General features: G+C 37.2%; 2 protein-coding genes across 13 annotated transcripts in view; one reads left to right on the top strand and one right to left on the bottom strand.

The window, feature by feature from the left end:
* Nucleotides 1-352: 352 nt before the first annotated feature.
* scel (sciellin) lies at nucleotides 353-3801 on the bottom strand. Its single transcript, XM_028590426.1, has 11 exons — nucleotides 3782-3801; nucleotides 3617-3691; nucleotides 3467-3529; nucleotides 3315-3365; nucleotides 2393-2461; nucleotides 2256-2306; nucleotides 2093-2155; nucleotides 1924-1995; nucleotides 1522-1630; nucleotides 966-1068; nucleotides 353-848 (listed from the first exon to the last, which is right to left on the bottom strand). Exons 1-11 carry the CDS (start codon nucleotides 3799-3801, stop codon nucleotides 832-834), a joined length of 693 nt encoding a protein of 230 aa, XP_028446227.1. The 3' UTR covers nucleotides 353-831.
* Nucleotides 3802-14319: 10518 nt separating this feature from the next.
* Nucleotides 14320-19261, top strand: part of mycbp2 (MYC binding protein 2) — a 59288-nt gene continuing 54346 nt past the window's right edge. For all 12 annotated transcript variants that reach the window (XM_028591852.1, XM_028591856.1, XM_028591848.1 and 9 more), the window contains exons 1-2: nucleotides 14320-15021; nucleotides 17207-17282. In XM_028591852.1, coding sequence (XP_028447653.1) covers nucleotides 14750-15021; nucleotides 17207-17282 — 348 coding nt within the window. In that variant the 5' untranslated portion in view covers nucleotides 14320-14749. The remainder of the gene's footprint in view (nucleotides 15022-17206; nucleotides 17283-19261) is intronic.

The following is a 19261-nucleotide window of genomic DNA, read 5'->3' as shown; positions in this document are numbered from 1 at the left end:
TTACATATTGCTTAAAAATACTGGAACAAGACTATTAAACACCTATCATGTAGTTTTTCTTTTAATTGTAGAATGTACATTTCTCCCAGGAGCTAGTTTTTTTACAATATTAAAAATGTATTCTCTTAAATTTAAAACAATCTATTAAAATATCAATAAGTATACATTATGTGATTAATATAAAGTAATTACCAATTCAATGCTGTAGAATTTCAATTCAGTTAGTACAATTTGAGAAAAATTTAATATTTTACGGTTTGTTATATTTACTTTATTCCATTTCATTACACTGCAGTTTAAATGGTACATTTCATGACAATAAAGAGAAATAAAACATACCTCTGATCACCATTCATCATACGTATAAATAATGAAAGAGTAAACAATGACATGAACAAAGAACAGGGCAACTAAAAGAGCTGACACATTAAGATAAAGATATATTGATTGCATTTATTGCACACAGAAAAAGCCCCCGGCCCTAAATATTGCAATATCTCCTTTTATGTTACATACAAGAGTCCTCCTAAAGGCTACAGACTAAAAGACAATATCAGAAGAGCTATCTCACATTTCTGAAAAAGGGGTAAATACAGAGACAGAAATATCATGATGTCAACAACACAGTTAGAGCTAGCTGCAATGGTGTGTGCATGATACTAAAAACGTTATATTCATAATCTGTCATTTGTCAAAACACCTAGATAAAGCTTTGTCAGCTTGTAAAAATATAAGTACAGGAGAACCCATGTTACCCAAAACATATTGATAAACAGCAATCTCCATTTTATCTGTAATAACGTGGATCTCCAGTGAAGGCTTATGAGAAACTCAGCGTCGCCATTTTTCTGTGGAATAATAATAAGAATATTACCTGTTTATTCAAGGTGTTTTTTTTAAATCAATTTTCAGCAAAGAAATATATATAAACCTTTCTCATTGTTGTTAATTTTTCTTTTTTTTACCTCTGGTGACCTCAAAGCAGTTCTCACAGTGCACCATGCGTTTGTAGATCCACATGCTGTCCCCAGCTTTCATATTACCGAGATTGCTGTTACACACCTCGCACTGCCAAAACATAAACAAAATGAGGACAGAAGAAAGAGATACACACAGTTCACATCATGTTGCCAGTGTTAAATGTAAAGTACATTTACTCAAGGACTATTCACCTAAGTATTTCCATTGTATGCTGAATTAAAATTCCCTATTTTAGAAGGAAAATACTGTTTACTACTCTTACTCCAATACATCTGACAACTTGTTAATTTGCAAATTAAACCCACACAGGTGTTTTCAATTAGTTTAATTGATTAGGCTTCTATGTCAGGTGTAAGTTGGAAGGAACAATGCAGGAAATTACCCCAAACTCTACATACTAATAAGAATTTCACAGAAAATGTCAGAAAAGCCCAGGTGTAAATATTCGAATGAATGATATTGCTACTTTGTACTTATATAAAGCATCTAAATACTTTGTCTTCAACCAGTGTTTGTTGCTGAGTTTTATCGAAAACTAACTTTAAAGCAGGAAGCGTGGCAGTTGATCTTCATGTCATCCAGAACCATTTTTGCATCACCAGAGAAGGGTTTTCGGCAGTAACTGCACAGGTCTTTTTCAAGCACCGCCCTATATGGGACATTAGTTGATACAATGTTTTAACAGTATGTTTAAAAGTATTGTATCATATATTTATAAGTTCATTCTTGACCTTGGAAACAGTAGTTTGGCAAAAAACTACTGATGATAACTATTGAATGGAATGGAATGGCACAAAATTCAGTACAAACATTCATGGTCCCCAGACGAGGAATCCTAATAACTGTGGTGATCCCCTGACTTTACCTCTGGCGCCACGAGCAGTTTAGGCACATTTGTGGTTTTAATTTAAATGTTGGATGGATCGCCATGAAAATTCCTACCTCTTAGGAGCTGCATACACACTCTTCATCGAGGATTCACGGTAGATTGAATCTACCATGTCATCTGACCTGCTGTGAGAGTAACACAGATCAGTTTCGAGAGTCTTTCTTTATTCTCATATAATGTCCACCAATATCAAACCCAGCCATATTTAATATAATTGAATACCTGTTGCTCCTGTATGATTGTGAGGTGTAGACAGTGGGACTGGTGATACTGCTGTACTCATAACTATACAAAGACAAAATGAACCACATAATGCATGTGAGATTTAGAATGTTACTTACTGTCTGTACATGCAGAGAGAATAAGAAGAAAAATAATGATGTACCTGGAGTCTGGTCTGGAGTAAGAGTAGCTTTGACGGTCGCTGTAGTCATCACTGTGTGTGCAAATACGGAACAGATTAGGGATAATAGCAAGGCTGCAGACACAGTTTCAAGATGTTGATAATAGTCAAATGATTACCTGGGCTTGGTGCTAATGGTGTAGGAGGTGGTGCGGGTGGAGGGAAGATCATCAGTGTATGAGCTGTAGCTGTGTGTTGAAGAGGCAGACACAATGTTATAAATAATAAAAAAAAAAAAACATATGACATTCCCATCAGCCTCAGGTGTATTTTGTGCTAATTAGCAAATGTTAGCATGCTAACAGTAAATTTTGATTGTGAACAAGCCAAACATTATACCTGCTTAGCACGTTAGCTTTGTCATTCTGAGCATGTTATTGTTAGCATGCTGGTGATAGCATTTAGCTCAATGTACCATTGTGCCAAAGACAGCGTCACAGAGCTGCTAGAATGGCTTTAGACTCATGTGTCTTGGTTGTTGATGTGTAAAAACGAGTAAAAGATACAAATATCATGATATCTGACACACGTGAAAACATTATGTCATTTTTCATAAGGAACCGGAAAGCAACGCATCAGAATGCTGCTAGCTTATTTGCTCACAGAAAAACCTTAATGCTAACTGCATTTAGCATTTAGATTAAACAAAAGATAGCCCTAACCCTAACCCTAACCGGTTACATGCTGCCAGTCCGACATGCTTCTATTCAGTTTTGTTTGTCTCCATATACTTTTTTAAGCTAAACTTGATTAAAGTAGACCTAGCCTATTTAACTAAACTTGGCCTTTTAGCAAGATTTTATATCAATCACTGTAAATGAAAAAAATATATTGATTAAATAGTATTTTTATGTACATTATAAAATCTGTAGAAAGCTAAAATCTAAATTACTTATATTTTGGATATAACATTGAGAACACATTATCACCTAATCTGGATTGACCCCCATACTGTTAATCTCTGTAGATAGATATAGAATATAGAATATAGAATAGACAATGTTTTTCAGATGGCATCATCCCAGTAGTCAGCATGTTTACCTGGTGGTTTTGCTTTTGGAGGATGGAGATGAGAGAGTTGGGGTTTCTCCTCTAAATGGCACAAAAGACAATGTCAGAAGAAACTGGGATAACTATATTAGCCTATACAAAGAACCATTGCACCATCTCAGTTATTCAAATCCAGCACTCACCCTTTGCTGCTCTCTACTGTGATGATCTCTCTCTTTGTGATGCTGCTGCTGTTGTTGCTGCTGCTGACACAATGACAATGTGATTATTTCAGTGACGGGATGATAAAAAGGTTGTGTTTTTTTGAAAGGTTATTCACTGAGACGTCTCACCTGACAGAAGAAGACAGATTAGATGCAGATGTAATGGATCTCGGCAGGAGGGTGTCATACAGGTTATCCTCAGCCCTGTAAAGACAAAAATATTGTAAATATATGGCGATTATGAGTGCAAAAGCATATTTATTCAAACAAATGATTGATAAAGGTTTATCTTACGCAGAAGAAGTCTTTCTCATGGTTGTAGTTGTAACACCATCTCTGGAAAAACAAATAAAAAGAACAAGACAAAATATTTTGTATCTGTCTGGTAATTAATGTCAGGGTTATTATGTAAACGTTAGTCTGCATTAACTTACCCATTAGTGCTGCTTTTGACTGTCACAGTCTTAGTACTGGAGACAGTTGTTTTGCTATGAAGAAGAAAATATACCTTATTGCAGTATATAATTATTGATTTCCTGGCATTACTATGAATATAATTCATTTTTAGGTTTGATGAATGAAAATATCACCTGTCTATGGGTGAGAAATCACCCTTGATCGATGAGGGGATGAGTGTGTCGTAGAGTTTGTCCTCCGGACTGCACAGAAATACAGTGTCAATTGTAAGTGTGGATTCGTGTTGATTAATTGTAAGGGTACTTTTTATTGCTTATGAATTCAACTTTTATTTTCTACGAAGACGAAGAAGTGTATTATCTGTTCTTTCAAAAGTTACATAGTCTCCCTTTAGTGGAAAAAAGAAATTATATATATATTAAATGATATAATATAAAAAAAGTGATTGTTATATCTATTGTTATCCTGGCAGGCTTTGCAAAACGACATTATACACTCACATACCAGTCACACACCTCTAATTAGCCCACATGTCTCTAGAGATAAAAATAAAAATTCATTAAGGGCTCAGTGACATTACAGTAGAGGATTAAAACCTTATTGAAGTCAAGTTTTAAGGGATAAGACCAACATTAGTCTATATTTCACTTTTCAACAAATCCCATGAAATCAAGTACTTTGTGACTTCTCTACCCTGTCTATGGCACTCAGTCCCAAGCCCATTGATTCCTATTGAAAATGTAAATATTGATATAATTTAATTTGTTAAAAAACTTTCCTTGATTGATAGACTTTAGCAAACATTACTCAAACAGTAGTAAATAGTGCATTTGTTGGGGTTTACAGTGGGGGAAATAAGTATTTGACCCCTTGCTGATTTTGCAGGTTTGCCCACTTACAAAGAATGCAAAAATCTACAATTTTAATCATATGTACATTCTAACAGTGAAAGACAGAATCCCAAAGAAAATTCCAGAAAATCACATCATATGAATTTATTAAAATTGATAACCATCTGATGAGGAAAAACAAGTATTTGACCCCCTGGACAAACAGCATGTTAATATTTTGTAGAAAAGCCATTATTGGCCAGCACAGATGTCAAACGGTTTTTATAGTTGATGACAAGGTTTGTGCACATTTCGGCAGGGATGTTGGCCCACTCCTCCCTGCAGACAGCCTCCAAATCATTCAGGTTCCGAGGTTGTCGCCTGGCAACTCGAATTTTAAGCTCCCTCCAAAGATTTTCAATCGGATTCAGGTCTGGAGACTGGCTAGGCCACTCCAGAACCTTGATGTGCTTCTTTTTCAGCCACTCTTTTTTGTTGCTTTGGCGGTGTGCTTAGGGTCGTTGTCGTGCTGAAACACCCATCCTCGACCCATCTTCAGCTCTCTCACTGAGGGAAGGAGATGTCGGTCCAGAATTCCACGATACATGGCCCCGTCCATCCTCCCTCAATACGATGGAGTTGTCCCGTCCCCTTGGCTGAAAAGCACCCCAAAGCATGATGTTGCCACCACCATGCTTGACGGTGGGGATGGTGTTCTTTGGGTTGTACTCGGTGTTCTTTGCCCTCCAAACACGACGAGTTGAGTTGAGGCCAAAAAGTTCTATTTTGGTCTCATCTGACCACATCACCTTCTTCCAGGCCTCTTCTGAGTCGTCCAGGTGGTGAATGGCGAACTTCATGCGGGCCTGTACATGTTTCTTCTTGAGCAGGGGACCTTGCGTGCGCTGCAGGATTTCAATCCATGACGGCGTAGTGTGTTACCAACCGTTTCTTTTGTAACTGTGGTCCCAGCTGCCTTCAGTTGATTCATCAGTTCCCCCCTTGTGGTTTTGGGATGATTCCTCACCGTTCGCATGATCAGGGACACCCCACGAGGCAAGATCTTGTGTGGAGGCCCAGACCGAGGGAGGTTGGCGGTGGTGTGGTGCTTCTTCCATTTCCTGATAACTGCACCGACAGTTGATCTTTTCTCTCAAGTTGCTTTTCCGATTCTCTTGTAGCCCATCCCAGCCTTGTGCAGATCAACAATCTTGTCCCTGATGTCCGTGAGAAAGCTCTTTGGTCTTTCCCATGGTGGTGATGTTGGATGCTGGTTGTTTGGGTGTTGACAGGTGTCTTTTATACAGGTAACGAGGTGAGGCAGGTGTATTTGATGTAGATAATTGGTTCGGATTGGGGCTGTGTCTTAAAGAAAGACTAACTGGCTTGTAGGAGCCAGAATACTTGCTGTTTGTCCAGGGGGTCAAATACTTGTTTTTCCTCATCAGATGGTTATCAATTTTAATAAATTCATATGATGTGATTTTCTGGAATTTTCTTTGGGATTCTGTCTTTCACTGTTAGAATGTACATATGATTACAATTGTAGATTTTTGCATTCTTTGTAAGTGGGCAAACCTGCAAAATCAGCAAGGGGTCAAATACTTATTTCCCCCACTGTACTTTCAGCAGCATACTAATACACATTTGAGTATTTTCATCTGGCTATCTTGAATATAATGTCACCAAGATATTACGCAGCCTCCCCTGCATTGTACACACTATGGGATGAAACTCACTTAGTGTCAGTGCTGCTTTTTACTGTCACAATCTCAGTCCTGGAGACAGGTTTTCTGATGTAAAGAAGAAAACATACCTTATTACAGTATATCATTACTGATTGCATGGCAACATGATCAATGTAATTTATTTTCTAAGTTTAATGAATAAAAATATCACCTGTCTGTGGATGACAAATCATTCTTGATTGACGAGGGGATGAGTGTGTTGTATAGTTTGTCCTCCGCACTGCACAGAAATACAGGTTAAGTTGTAAGTGATGTATAGATTACTTTTTTTATAATGTTGGATATCTACTCTTCATTGCTGGTAACATTCTCAGTCACTTTGGTTGTTCTGGTAGCTGAGTAGTGGCCCGTGTAAAAAAGTTGTTAAGTACATTCACTCAAGTACTACTACTTTATACTTCAACTCCTCTACATTTCAGTGTAAAAAATATTGTACCTTTTACTCCATTACATTGATCTGACAGGTTTAGGTTACTTCTCAGATTAATATTTTACATGAAAACATTGGATTAGTTAACAAAACACAATATAATGTTGAAGATTAAACCAGTGGTTCCCAGAATTTAGAAAATAAAAATGATCCTATATTTCACTATCATTTTTTTCACATTTGTGTACAGTTGGGTAGTTTACCAATAACCGTGCATTGCATTTTATAAACTAATCAAACATGTAGTGGAGTAGAAGTATGAAGTAACATATATTGGAAATATTTAAGTAAAGTACAAGTGCCTCAAAAGTGTTGTTTAGTACTTGAATGTCACTTTTCACCACTGGCACTGTGATAACCTATAATATAATAATATAACACGCAGGGCTATTTTCCTGCAGAACGGGTACTTTAAATACTTACAGTAGGATTTTGCTGATGATACGTACAATTTTGAATGCAGGACTTGGTTTTTGTAAAGGAATATTTTTCCATTGTTGCATACTGATACTTTTACTTGAGTAAAGGACCTGGGTATACTGTCTTCCACCACTGATTAATATAGTATATTTTTACCCCTTGCTTGAAGACTTGACCCGCTCAGTGAACGTCTCTGTCTTGGTGGAACCTTTTATCACAGGGGATCTGCAAGAGAACTCAGTTGTCTTTAAACTGACACAGACTCATGTGTGATAAGGTGATACATATTAATGCTCTAATGTTCTCTACCTAAGACTGGTGGTGGTGGTGGTGGTCTCAGTGGTTGTGCCATCCTTGGAGACCGAGGTGGTTCTGGTACTAAAGGAGAAGAAAAATAACAATAAGAACAAATTTACAAAAATGCTCAGGAGTTGTATTTTTCCTTTTTGGTTTGTTGCAACTATTTGTTGTGGTTGTGGTGCTGTTTTGACGATAAATAAATACAAAATCACACATTATATTTATTGTTCTCTGTTGATTTTTGCATTTACATACGTGCTGGGAGAATCTGACTTCAGGGTTGAGTATGTGCTGCAATAAAGAGGCAGATTATTCAGACGATTTACCGGTAGTTAAAAAAATAGATATTGAATCATTAGTTGTATTATTATGAAAATGATAAAGGATGAAGTCTTGCTGGAAGGGCACTTGATGTTAAAAGAGAAGCATTATTTAGCTACAGTTCTGGTTAAAGTTACTGAAAGTGCCTTAACTTGGACAAAGGATTGGAGCACAAATTAACAGTGTTACAATGCTGCACAGTGTATCTGCGCAGCAAAAATACTGTTTAAATACTTTGGTAAATTTACAGTTTAAGAGAAAAAGGTAAGGCCAAAATCTACCTTTTGGTGTAGGAGGATGAAGTCTTGCTGGAAGGGAGGGTGCTGCTACTAAAAGAGAAGCATTATTTAGCCACAGTTCTGGTTAAAGCAACCTGCTGAAAGTGCCTTGACTTGGATAAAGGACTTGAGCACAAGTTAACAGTGCTACAGTGCTGCATTGTGTGTCTGCACAGGGAAAATACTGTATAAATACTGTACCAACCTGCTCCTCAGCTCATCCTGACTTCCGCTGAATCTGCAATGACAGAAATCACAATCAAAGCTTCTGCTCATTCAAGTATTTAAAAAAATAAATAACTGCTAACATGATGTTTATAAAATGAGACCTCTTGGAGAGAGCCTGCACAGATGATGAATTGCTTGTAGTTCTGGTGGTTTTTATTTCTGCACCTTCTGAACTATGAGCAAAGGACAATCAATTATATTAGGTAAATTGACTAATGACTTAAACTATAATTTACATTACTCCCAGTCGCCTCTGTAAATTATAGTTTCACGTTATTTGTTCTTTATTTGAGTAAAAGTTTAAATGTTTATTTTACCTCGCAGGAGTTCCATCAGTTTGTTGATGGCCTAGAACAGATTTGCCAAAGTTTGGATCCTGGCTGAAGGAGGAAAAAAGGATCACAAATGAATTCACTCATACTACCAAATATGACTCAACACTGTATCCTGCAAAAGGAATGTAGAAGGACACTTTTTTTTTAAATGATGAAGGTGAACTAAGATATGAACTACAAGTCACACCCAGCACTTCTCAAATTTCATTTCAATTCAATTCAATTCAATTTTACTGTCATTGCACATGTCACAAGTACATAGCAACGAAATGAAGTTCCTAGATGTATGTGTGTGTTTCCAGTGTGGAACATTGCGTCTGTGTTTCAGCCATTATGTTTGCACGACTTACTCAATGTTTTCATCCTCATTGTCCACTTTTTTGATCCAGCTGTTGTCTTTCAGGAGAGAGGTGCTCTTGACTGCTGTATACACAAGACAAGAAACACTTGAGTGTCTCCAGCTCACATTTTCAAAGCAGTTAGACACATTTTGAGCCTGGTCTTTGCTACAAGAATTAGCTCAATGTTTGTGGAAAATGAGAATAGCTGAATTAATACATTTGTGAACAGTTATGATTTAATACTGTTTTATAATTTTTCATTTGTATATTTGAGCGTCTATAAAAAGTTAGTGTTACTGTGACACGTACATTTTACATTTTAGACTATGTACTGAACAATCGCATGGCCAAAAATACATTTCAGGATTTTAATAATTATATTCCATAGTTTTTCCTTTACATTTCTTTTTCTAATTCAGATTTATATTCTTATTTGAATGTTTTTTTCTTCATTGTACATGGGCCTTCTCAGCACAGTCTCAAGAATATGTTAAAATTGTGTTAAAAAAAAGAAATGTTAAATTTTATTTTCATTTTTCATCATTTCTATTTCTCCTGTACATTAGTCTCAAATTGTTTTACTGTTTAGATTTTGTCTTATTATCAGCGTGTTCAGTTATAATTAAGGCCTTTTGACTTGCACTAACCTGTATGAAAGCTGCTATAAAAGTTTAAATGATTGATTGATATGACATCATGCAATTGTTGCACATATTCAAAAATTAAAAGATTTTATTTGTCACATGCCCAAACAATATGTACAGTGAAATGCAAGGTGGCATTCTTTTTAGGCTGTGTTAAAATACTAATGTGCAATAAATAATAATGATTAGAATAAAATGTGAATGTGATATTTCTCAATACTTACTGGAAGAATACTTGCTCATTTTGTTACTTCACCTGTAAATTTGAAAGAGCAAGAAGAAAATCATTATATAATGAAACAACACAGTACATTAGCCACTAGGTGGTACTGTGAGACCTTTCATATACAGTGCATGACATTTCACCTGAGATCACTATACACGCTTATGAATCAATGCTTTAATCTACAGTATATTTCTGTCATTTTTCTCCTCTTGGACACTTTCTCATCAGGTTGCTTTTGTGAGCATTTCATGCTGAGTTTGTCACTGTGCCTACACATATCAACTAAAGTTCTGCTCAACCCTAGACACAATCATCAAGACCTAAACTGGTTTGTCTTGATCTGCACATGAAGTCACACCCACCCTCCATAACACACCTTCTCAAAACACAATAGTGTCAGCAAAACAGAGGGGTGTACCGGCGACATGCCATTAGCTATTAAAGACCTTGCCCTTTTGACTACATGCACGCTCCAGCACAAGCCTTCCATATCAGGAACCTTACGGCAGATATCCACAGCTGTGAGGGTAGTTATACTGTAACTGGAGTTGGAACATTTGTTGCACAATCTACTGTGTGATGGGTGCCATTAATCCAAAAACACTGTTTAGTGTTGGGTTTGTCTATATTATTTTGGCTTGTGTGAAGTAGTTGGCAGTAACATATGTCTTGAGGTAAAGTGCTAAAACGGTACATCTTTAAACTTTAACTGTTGAGATTTATAAAATAAAAATAAAAATAAACTCTAAAACTAAATTTGAGGATTCCATAATAGTCATAATCCAAATATACTGTCCAATAACACACTGGTTCTGAAATCAGTTATCATTTATATTTCTACAGATTTTTTTAAGTTACATACAGTAATATCATGATCTTAATGTAGTTTGGCGGCCTGGAAAGAAAACTCTGTCAAGCTAGTTGTTTCAACTAAACACTTCAAACAATGCTTCTCATTTATGTTTGCTAAGCACCATCAGTTTTCTAGGTAAAAGGTTAATGTTAAGAAATAGGAGTTAACAGCAAGCTTAGACATTAAATCCTGTGTGCGTATGTGTGTTTGATGTATCCCCAATATCAGTAAGACATGCATTTCCTTCCTCAAAGTAAAGTCACTCAAAAAGTAAGTAATAGTACATCATTACATAATTTACAATATGATTGTGTTTCTATTTATCCAGGACCATTGCACCATCTTAAAGAACTCTGTATCACACTTAAAATCTGTATCACACTTAAAATCATCAAGACAAAACTGTCTTTCAACTAAAATATCATTATACAAAAATATTAGTGTAATCTGGAAACTGACAAAGTATTCAGAAAGAGAATGAGTACGTACCTTCACAGACGGCTCTGTGACTTGTTTGACAGTTAAAGTGAACTCTTACAATAGCTCAGGTCTTAACACCTGTATATTACAGTTTGCGATCACACCCTTGCCATTCCTTCTGCTTTTAACCTTAAGGGAGGAGATTCCAAGGCCACCCAAGGGTGTGGCTTCAGACAACAATCAAAGAATACTCTCTCTCACTCACTATACTCTTTTCTTTTTCCATCATCACCATGCCTTTTTAATTGTTCTACTGTCTGTAAGTTGAAAAAAAGGAGGAATTGGGTGGAGTGCTGAAGGACCTGCAATTCAACTTCAGCTGTCAAGGAAGCAGAACTGCAATGTGGGTGCGTGGGAGTTATGCTTCTTTGACCTTCTATAGCCTTGAAATAAATGGAATTATCACTGTTTTTAATGCATAAATTAAGAAAACTGACAGATTAAATTTCACTGAAATTGTATTTTTATATGATTTTACTTTAATACAATACTTGGCTGGCAGTGGCCTTAGCTTTTTACACATGTATGCTAATTAAATTACTGAAAGGAAAGGGGGTTTCAACTTGATTTTCAGGTATAGCTGGGCACATATCACACAAGTGGCTATTGATGCCTAAGCAGGTCTCACCACAGCAGTAAGCACTGAAACTATAAATAGACTAAATGGTATTTCATATAATGTATGTTTAATTGTATCGATTAAGACTTTGTGACTTTGTGACAGTTATGGGAGATTTCCCTGACACAAAGAAGTTCAAAATCATCAGGAGTACCCATAAAATGTAAGTGACAATCAGACTGGTCATATCGTCTGTGACTGTGAGCTTCCTTTTTGGGAGTGCCCTGTTTTGTATGATCAAAGCTATTAAAGGTGCATAGCATGCAGGGGTGTGACAACATGATACTGAGGTAAACTCTTAGTCACGATGACAGCACGAAAGGAATGCAGACTACTCCGCACTGATCAAACTACTAGGCTAAATGTCAACAGGCTGAGGCAAATTTTTAATAGAAAGACATATCTGAACAAGCACGGCTGAATATCACATTTTAAAGGATTCACAATAAAATCAACCATGTTCACTCTAACTGAGCTAGCAATATGCTCTGTAAATTTAAGGCATATAACATTAACTTTAAGTAACAAAATAACTACAATCAAATTCTAATCTCTTGCCCTCTTTATGGATGCATAAAGTCAAGTGGGAATGACTGACACTGGGTGGTGCTAGAGCTATAATGATGGAAATGACAGTACTGGTTGTGCAACTCTATTATAATAGATACATATAACAAGTTGCCCAAGGCAATACACATCCTGATCATTTTACACTTAGATAAGTCAAAGCAGCAGAAATGAGTGCAACCTGTTGTATTATGGTAATTGTGAGAAAGTCAAGAAGCAACAAAAAACAAACTGATGCAATAATTCTACCCTTATTTATGAACATCGTCACTCTAATATTTCTGAACTGAAGCACATTGAGAGGTATTGTGTCAGGATAACTGATGACATTGGCACACTTTCATATCGTTCCAACAACCTGTCTGGACTTCCTCGATGTGTGTATACCAAGTGGATTTCATCTCTGCCATCTCAGCTCATGCTTGTGCAATATATCCCATCCCTCCTCCCTTTATTTGTAACAGGACAGAGCAGAGACAAACAGGGATTAAATGAGCAACCTCTGAATGTGGCTGCATCTTCAGGCTACACAAATCAATGCCAAATGGTTTCATAACCTTCTACCTAAAAATCACTAGGAAAGGAGGGCCAACAAATGTCAGCAGTTTGTGTTCCTGTGTCAATAATGTACCTTTAACAATATACTTCAACTGAGCTGCTTTTCACTTCCAATAGTTCATACTGAAATCCCTCTGTTTTATGATAGTAAATTATTCTCTTATTCTTAAGAGTCAGTTGTCATCACTGATACATGCTAGCACTCTGATACTGTGCATGATAATCTCTGAATGCTTCCTGGGTTGCTATGAGAAGAGACCTTAGACCATCCCCTCTCTTGTCATTGGGCCCTTGCAATGCCTGGCAGCCAATAAAGCACCACTAGGGCCTGTGTAAATATCTTTCTCTATTTCTCTCTACCTCTCTCTCCATAAATGTGCATGCACATCCACACATACATACATGTATACAACATTTAAAAAAAATGTGCCATTAAATTTAAATTCGACATTAGGGACATTCCGTATAAATAGAAATTTACTAACCATGCAATTAGATTTTTAGGCATTGATAAAGACACAGTGCATCTGCTATCTTGCCAACTGTGAACCACATCATGTATATTCATAAAAAGGAGCATCTTATGCTGCAAATTAAGCTATTTTAGGCCTCAGCGGGGGCCTGTCCACTGTACCACTGATCTAATCAAAGGATGGCTGCCACCATTGTGCAAAACTTGACTTGAGTCAAGACAGAGTTGTTTAGGAAGGCATGTCTGAGAGATCAAATGGCAACATTTCATAGTTCGCAGTGGTCACTGGAGAGGGAAGTGCAATACTAACATTGAGCTATTTATGGAGCAGTAATAAATGGATTGTAAATGATAATAGCATAGAAGAAATTATGAGCTATAAAGTCAAAATGCAACACTGTTTTTAAAGGTCAACCTGGAGCTTTAGAATTTCTTTCTGCGGGGAACACAGGATTTAATCGCTTTAAAAGTATCTCAGTGTGCCAATTTTAGATCAACCTGGGAGGGGCCCTGGATGAACCTCTTCAAATTAAATGTACAGCTTCCAACTGTGCACACTGTGTATTAAAGCCTATGGTTTTTTCTCCTACCAATCACGCGTTATTTCCCTTCCACGATTGTTTATTTGAGTTTAGAAAGGAACTATACATTAGAATATATTCATACAGGGAGGTAATTGATAATCAATGAAAGCATCGCCCGGTTTTAGTCGTATGAAAATATCCCGGCATGCTAGCGACGCAACACTCAGCCAGGGAGGGGAGGGATGATGGAGATAAGATGGCAGCCCAACTGAGGTTGCTGCCTCTCTGGGGTCAAGAAATATTCAAGGAACGTATGAAACCGAAACACGAAAAAGCGGTTTTTGGAAATTAACGTTGCCGTTTTTGCTATTTTACAAGAACATTTGTAATGGCTTGAAAATATATATATTTTCAGGAGACAAGCACCGTGTTGACGCTGTGGCCGGGGATCGGAAGACCGTAGCTACGTTGTAGTTGCACCACCAGATAGGCTACAATTTGCGCTTATAATAACTGGGGACCGTGGATGCTAATTGTGGTATTTCTGCAACCTGGAATGGACAAATAATGTGACATGTACCGGATTTTACGACAAGTGGATTGCATCTGATGGATAGATATTGTCAAGCTGTGGTATCTTTTGTGTGATATATGCATTGTTCTCCTAAACGATGATGTGTGCTGCTGCGGCAGCGGCCGCCGGTGGAGGGATTCTGCCCTCCTCATCGCCGTCGATGGGGCTGGGTGTCAGGGTCATTTCTGGAGCAGGAGCCGATCTCTCCACCATCGGTTCGGGAATGGGTTCTTGTCCGACACCTGGAGCCCAGTCGGATTGTCGGACTCGGTACCAGCTTTTACTCTCAGGGCGAGCTCTGGCCGAGAGATACAGACGGATCTATACCACCGCTATCAATGATAAAGAGCAAGGGATAAATCAAGGAAGGTGAGTGAATATCGCAGAGCTGGTCTGTCAATTGTGGGGCTAACTGAGCTAACGACAGTAGGCTAACATTATCCCTTGCCTAGCGGTAACGTTACATCGGTTAACATCAGCTACATCTAGGTTAATTGTTATTTTTGGATATTGAGGAAGTCGAAATTTGCCATACAAGTTGTTTAACTACAAACAATGTGCCAGGAGCTCCATAATGTGGGTCCACCCTCTTGAAGGGGTCGGCTTGCTAGGTAGCATTTTGGGTTCGACTTCCCTAGCTTGGACCCAGCTAAGCTAACGTTAGTTCACCCTTGCTCGAGTTGTTTGCATCCCGGGTGCTCAGGACATGTTTTCGCCAAACATTGACACATTTTCACTGAATTAAATCACTACCCACCTGGGCCATAACTACTCGAAACGATGCACTATCGGCTTATATCCGAAATCAATTTGTTTTGAGCAATAGCCGGCTAAATGTAAACAAACGCACTGCTCGTGTAATACTTTAATTTTGTTAAACATTTTTGATGAGTCACTGCTTGCGTTGTCCGTATATTCTACTTTACCTAACGTTAGTTATTTAATATAATTTGATGTAGTGAGCTGTGTGTATCTAGGCCCAATGGCGTCACTGCTAGCTAACGTTGGAGCATCAGCCCTTCCCCAGGTTATCTTAACGTAACGTAAACCCGGCGATTTATTTGTCAAGAAACCTGGAGCTGATAATGACCACATTTAAACACAAAATAAATAGAGCATATTTCTCTCTTACACAAAATGGCCTTAAACGTTAAGGTTAGCTAGATATGTATGGGTGAGGATGTGTTGGGAATTGGATGAACTCATTTGCTTTTATGGCATAAGCGAGTCATATAGTTACGTCATTCAGTCAGTCAATCAGTCAGATTGTAGAGTAGCTGGATCATTGCAGCATCCTTCCTTACAAACTGAATTGTTATTCTCACCCCCTCTCAATGTACAATACCTGCTTTAAGCATGGGGCAATATTCTGTTGACGTGTCTTAACATTATGCTGTTTTTATAACCAACTCCTGAATTTATAGGTCTATACAAATGAACAATAAATCGAAAACCCCCAAAACAACAATTCGTGTTTCAACCTATCCATGTTGTTATTTTGAACTACCATCTTATCTGACGCTAATCTCTATTTGTTTATCTTATAGTGGAATATGTTGCTTGTAGGTGCAGATTGTACTTGAGAACTGTTTTAGCTCCTTAAAGCTAGAAGCAGTTAGTATTTTCTCTCTTGTGGATTTGCTGATATTTACGTAACATTGAAAACATCAGACATTTTTGTCAGCCTGATTTTAGTTTGGTTTTTTGATGAGTAGCCTAATAATACCCAGCGTGTCACTGTGTGCTCAAAAGGGTTGCAGACTTTGAAGCTACTTTTTGTATGATGACAAGCTATTAGAAATCAATATTGAGCTGCACTCTTGAGTAATAGAATTAAGCTGTACTTTTTCCCCCTCAAATTCCAGGCTTGACTGTGCACTGACAGTACTGTACAGAACTGCATAGGGAAACAAAACATATAGTATGTATAGTTGAATCTTTTCAAGCAAGAAGTGTCCAGAACTATTCTATCAACCCTTTTAAAACAGCCAATTTAAGATGGTGGTGAGTAATAAATTTTTACTAATTCAGGCATTGGCTGTCTTTTTTTAGTAGTAGTAATTCTATTTTTGGTTCCTAGCACTTGTCATGGACCACCTGATTTGAAATTTATCATAAAAAGCCAAAGCAAAACACGGATTTCATAGAGCGTAAGCATCAAAATGTCGAGTGACACTGAATCTGTTGACACCTGCTACACACATCTGAATGGTATACTGCACTTCAAAGGACATAAACCTTGCCAGCTGCATAAAATGTAGGCTGAAAATAAAAGTGAGATTACCATTAAAGATACCTGGCACAGATTCAAGATTTTACTGGCTATTCTAAACAAATGAAAGGATGAATGATTAGTTTTTTCTGGCTTGAATAATGTGTTGACGACAAGGAGCTTTCCATCCCATTCTCCTCTCATCATCATGTTTGTAATAAAGATTTTGATAAGATAAACCAAAATGTCTTAAATGTTATGCTATGTGTTTGAATGTAACCATTGCCTAAGCACACAATACAGTATATTTTGCAGTACTGAGCGATCACTATATGCTTTCAGGGGAAAGAAGGCTTTAAGTAAGAAGAAACTGAAAAGGCGACAGAGGGTCAAGTCAAAAGTCAAATCAAGAACAAAGGTAAGATACGTATTGTCTGACAATTGTTACACAATATTATACTTGTTCTTCTATGTGATGCTACGAATTGCTGTATTTATATTTAGATATGTTTAATACATATATTCAGAGGGTTTGTAAAACCAAGGCTACATTGTAAAATGGCCGCTGTTTTCAAACAATTACAATTTTTATAAAATAATCTAAATTGTATATGCCTCTCGATAAATACACAATACATAACACCACACAATGTTAATAGTTGCAGTGTTAAATCATAAATATGTCCAATATTTTTTATTAGTGGGGCATAGTCATGTCTAACATTCTCGGTACTGCTTAAAACATTTTAATTAAATATGTACATGTAGTAATTTCGTATATGCACTGATAAATCCTTACAGCTGGTTTTTACTCTCTACTGAATTAAATTAAAAGATTGAGGATAAGATTCAAGATAAGGTAAGATTCTTTGAAATCTTGAAGGTGTTTGGCAGAATCATTATTGTCATTGGCTGTGGCTGGTCTGGTGCCAGAAAGCCCATCCACACACGAAGCTGGAGAGGTTGATAGGCAGAAAGCGAGACACATGGGAGTGGTTCTGGCTAGTGCATGATGGCCTGTTGCCGAGCGACCTAATGTGTTCCACATCTCCACGGCAACAGTTGCCTACCTCCTTCGTCAAAAAAGGGTACCTAGTCTGTATCAGTGGATGCTTTTGTGTTTTTGTTTCTGCTGTAGATTTTGCCTGGACAACATCAATTTAGTAGTTGTCTTCAAAAAAAACAAAATCTTCAAATTATGATAACTAAACCATCCACTCAGGTTATATTGACTCATTTCCTTGCTATTCTTCTCGAAGAAAGCGAAAGTAGCCTGCTCTGTGGTTGGTCTGTAATATTATTAGCCAGTGTTTGGTTTTAATTTTATTACACTAATTTGTTTTCCAGCTACTTGGCAGGCAAAGGCAAGAGAGATTAATGTGATAGTACCATAGAAGGACAGAGGCTCTACTGCTTTGTCATCTTTTACCTCAAAACTATTCCAGACAGGAAATGCAAAGTAGAGTGTGCTCGTCCGCTTAGTTCTCTTCAGGTTGACTTGTTCGGTGAGTCAATGTTCTCCTGGATCAGCAGAAGATCTTCTATAGAGACAGAGAATGGAAAAGGCTGGCAGGCAGGCAGGCAGGCATAAAAACGTGGGTAGTTACACAGGCTGTGATGCTGTATTTGTATGTGTTGTGCTCACTCTTGCTCTGTCACGCCTCTCACGCCGGCTTCAGACAAGAGTGTGGTTTGAAAGAGCCTCTTCTCCCCGTTTGTCTGCTTCTGTGCTTAAAAGCATGTAAAAGTGGAATCAGAACAAAAGACAGAGCATAAACACTTATCCTAATGAAGATGGTGATGTAACCTCTTGTGTATGAGCAGATGTGTAATGTATCTTTTTAACTGTAATTATAATAACTACTTAATGGTCCAAAATGATACATTCAATAGAATAATATCAGAAAACTATAGAATATCTATATAATCTAATCTAAAACCTACCTAGCAGCTGAAATCAGTTAGAAAACAATTGTGGTCATGATTTAAAAAAAAAACAAAAAAACACCCACGTCTAAACTGGCAACTAGTATGTAAGGTTTTTCAAAGTTTGGGACAGCAGTGTTGCTGATCTGCATTACTTTTTATTCTACTATAGAATATATACTGTATGTCTCGCACTACTCCCTGCATATGAACATAATATGTTTCAGACACCGGATTGAATATGATGTACTCATAACCTATGGTACACGAAAAGCAATGCCTGGGTAAACTGAAACGGATATGACAGAGAACAATGATGTTGTGGATTAGATAGCAAAATAAATGTGTCAATTGAGTAAAATTGTACAGCATTTCACTTTTTTTTAAAAAATATTAAAATGGAGAGAATAACTACAAATTAAAAATCATTGATTGTGGAATTTAAATTAATTGCCATTAAGTATGAGTGAT

This window comes from Perca flavescens, chromosome 11 (assembly GCF_004354835.1).
Source record: "Perca flavescens isolate YP-PL-M2 chromosome 11, PFLA_1.0, whole genome shotgun sequence".
NCBI classification, from domain to species: domain Eukaryota; kingdom Metazoa; phylum Chordata; class Actinopteri; order Perciformes; family Percidae; genus Perca; species Perca flavescens.
This window is presented reverse-complemented; position numbering and strand designations above follow the sequence as displayed.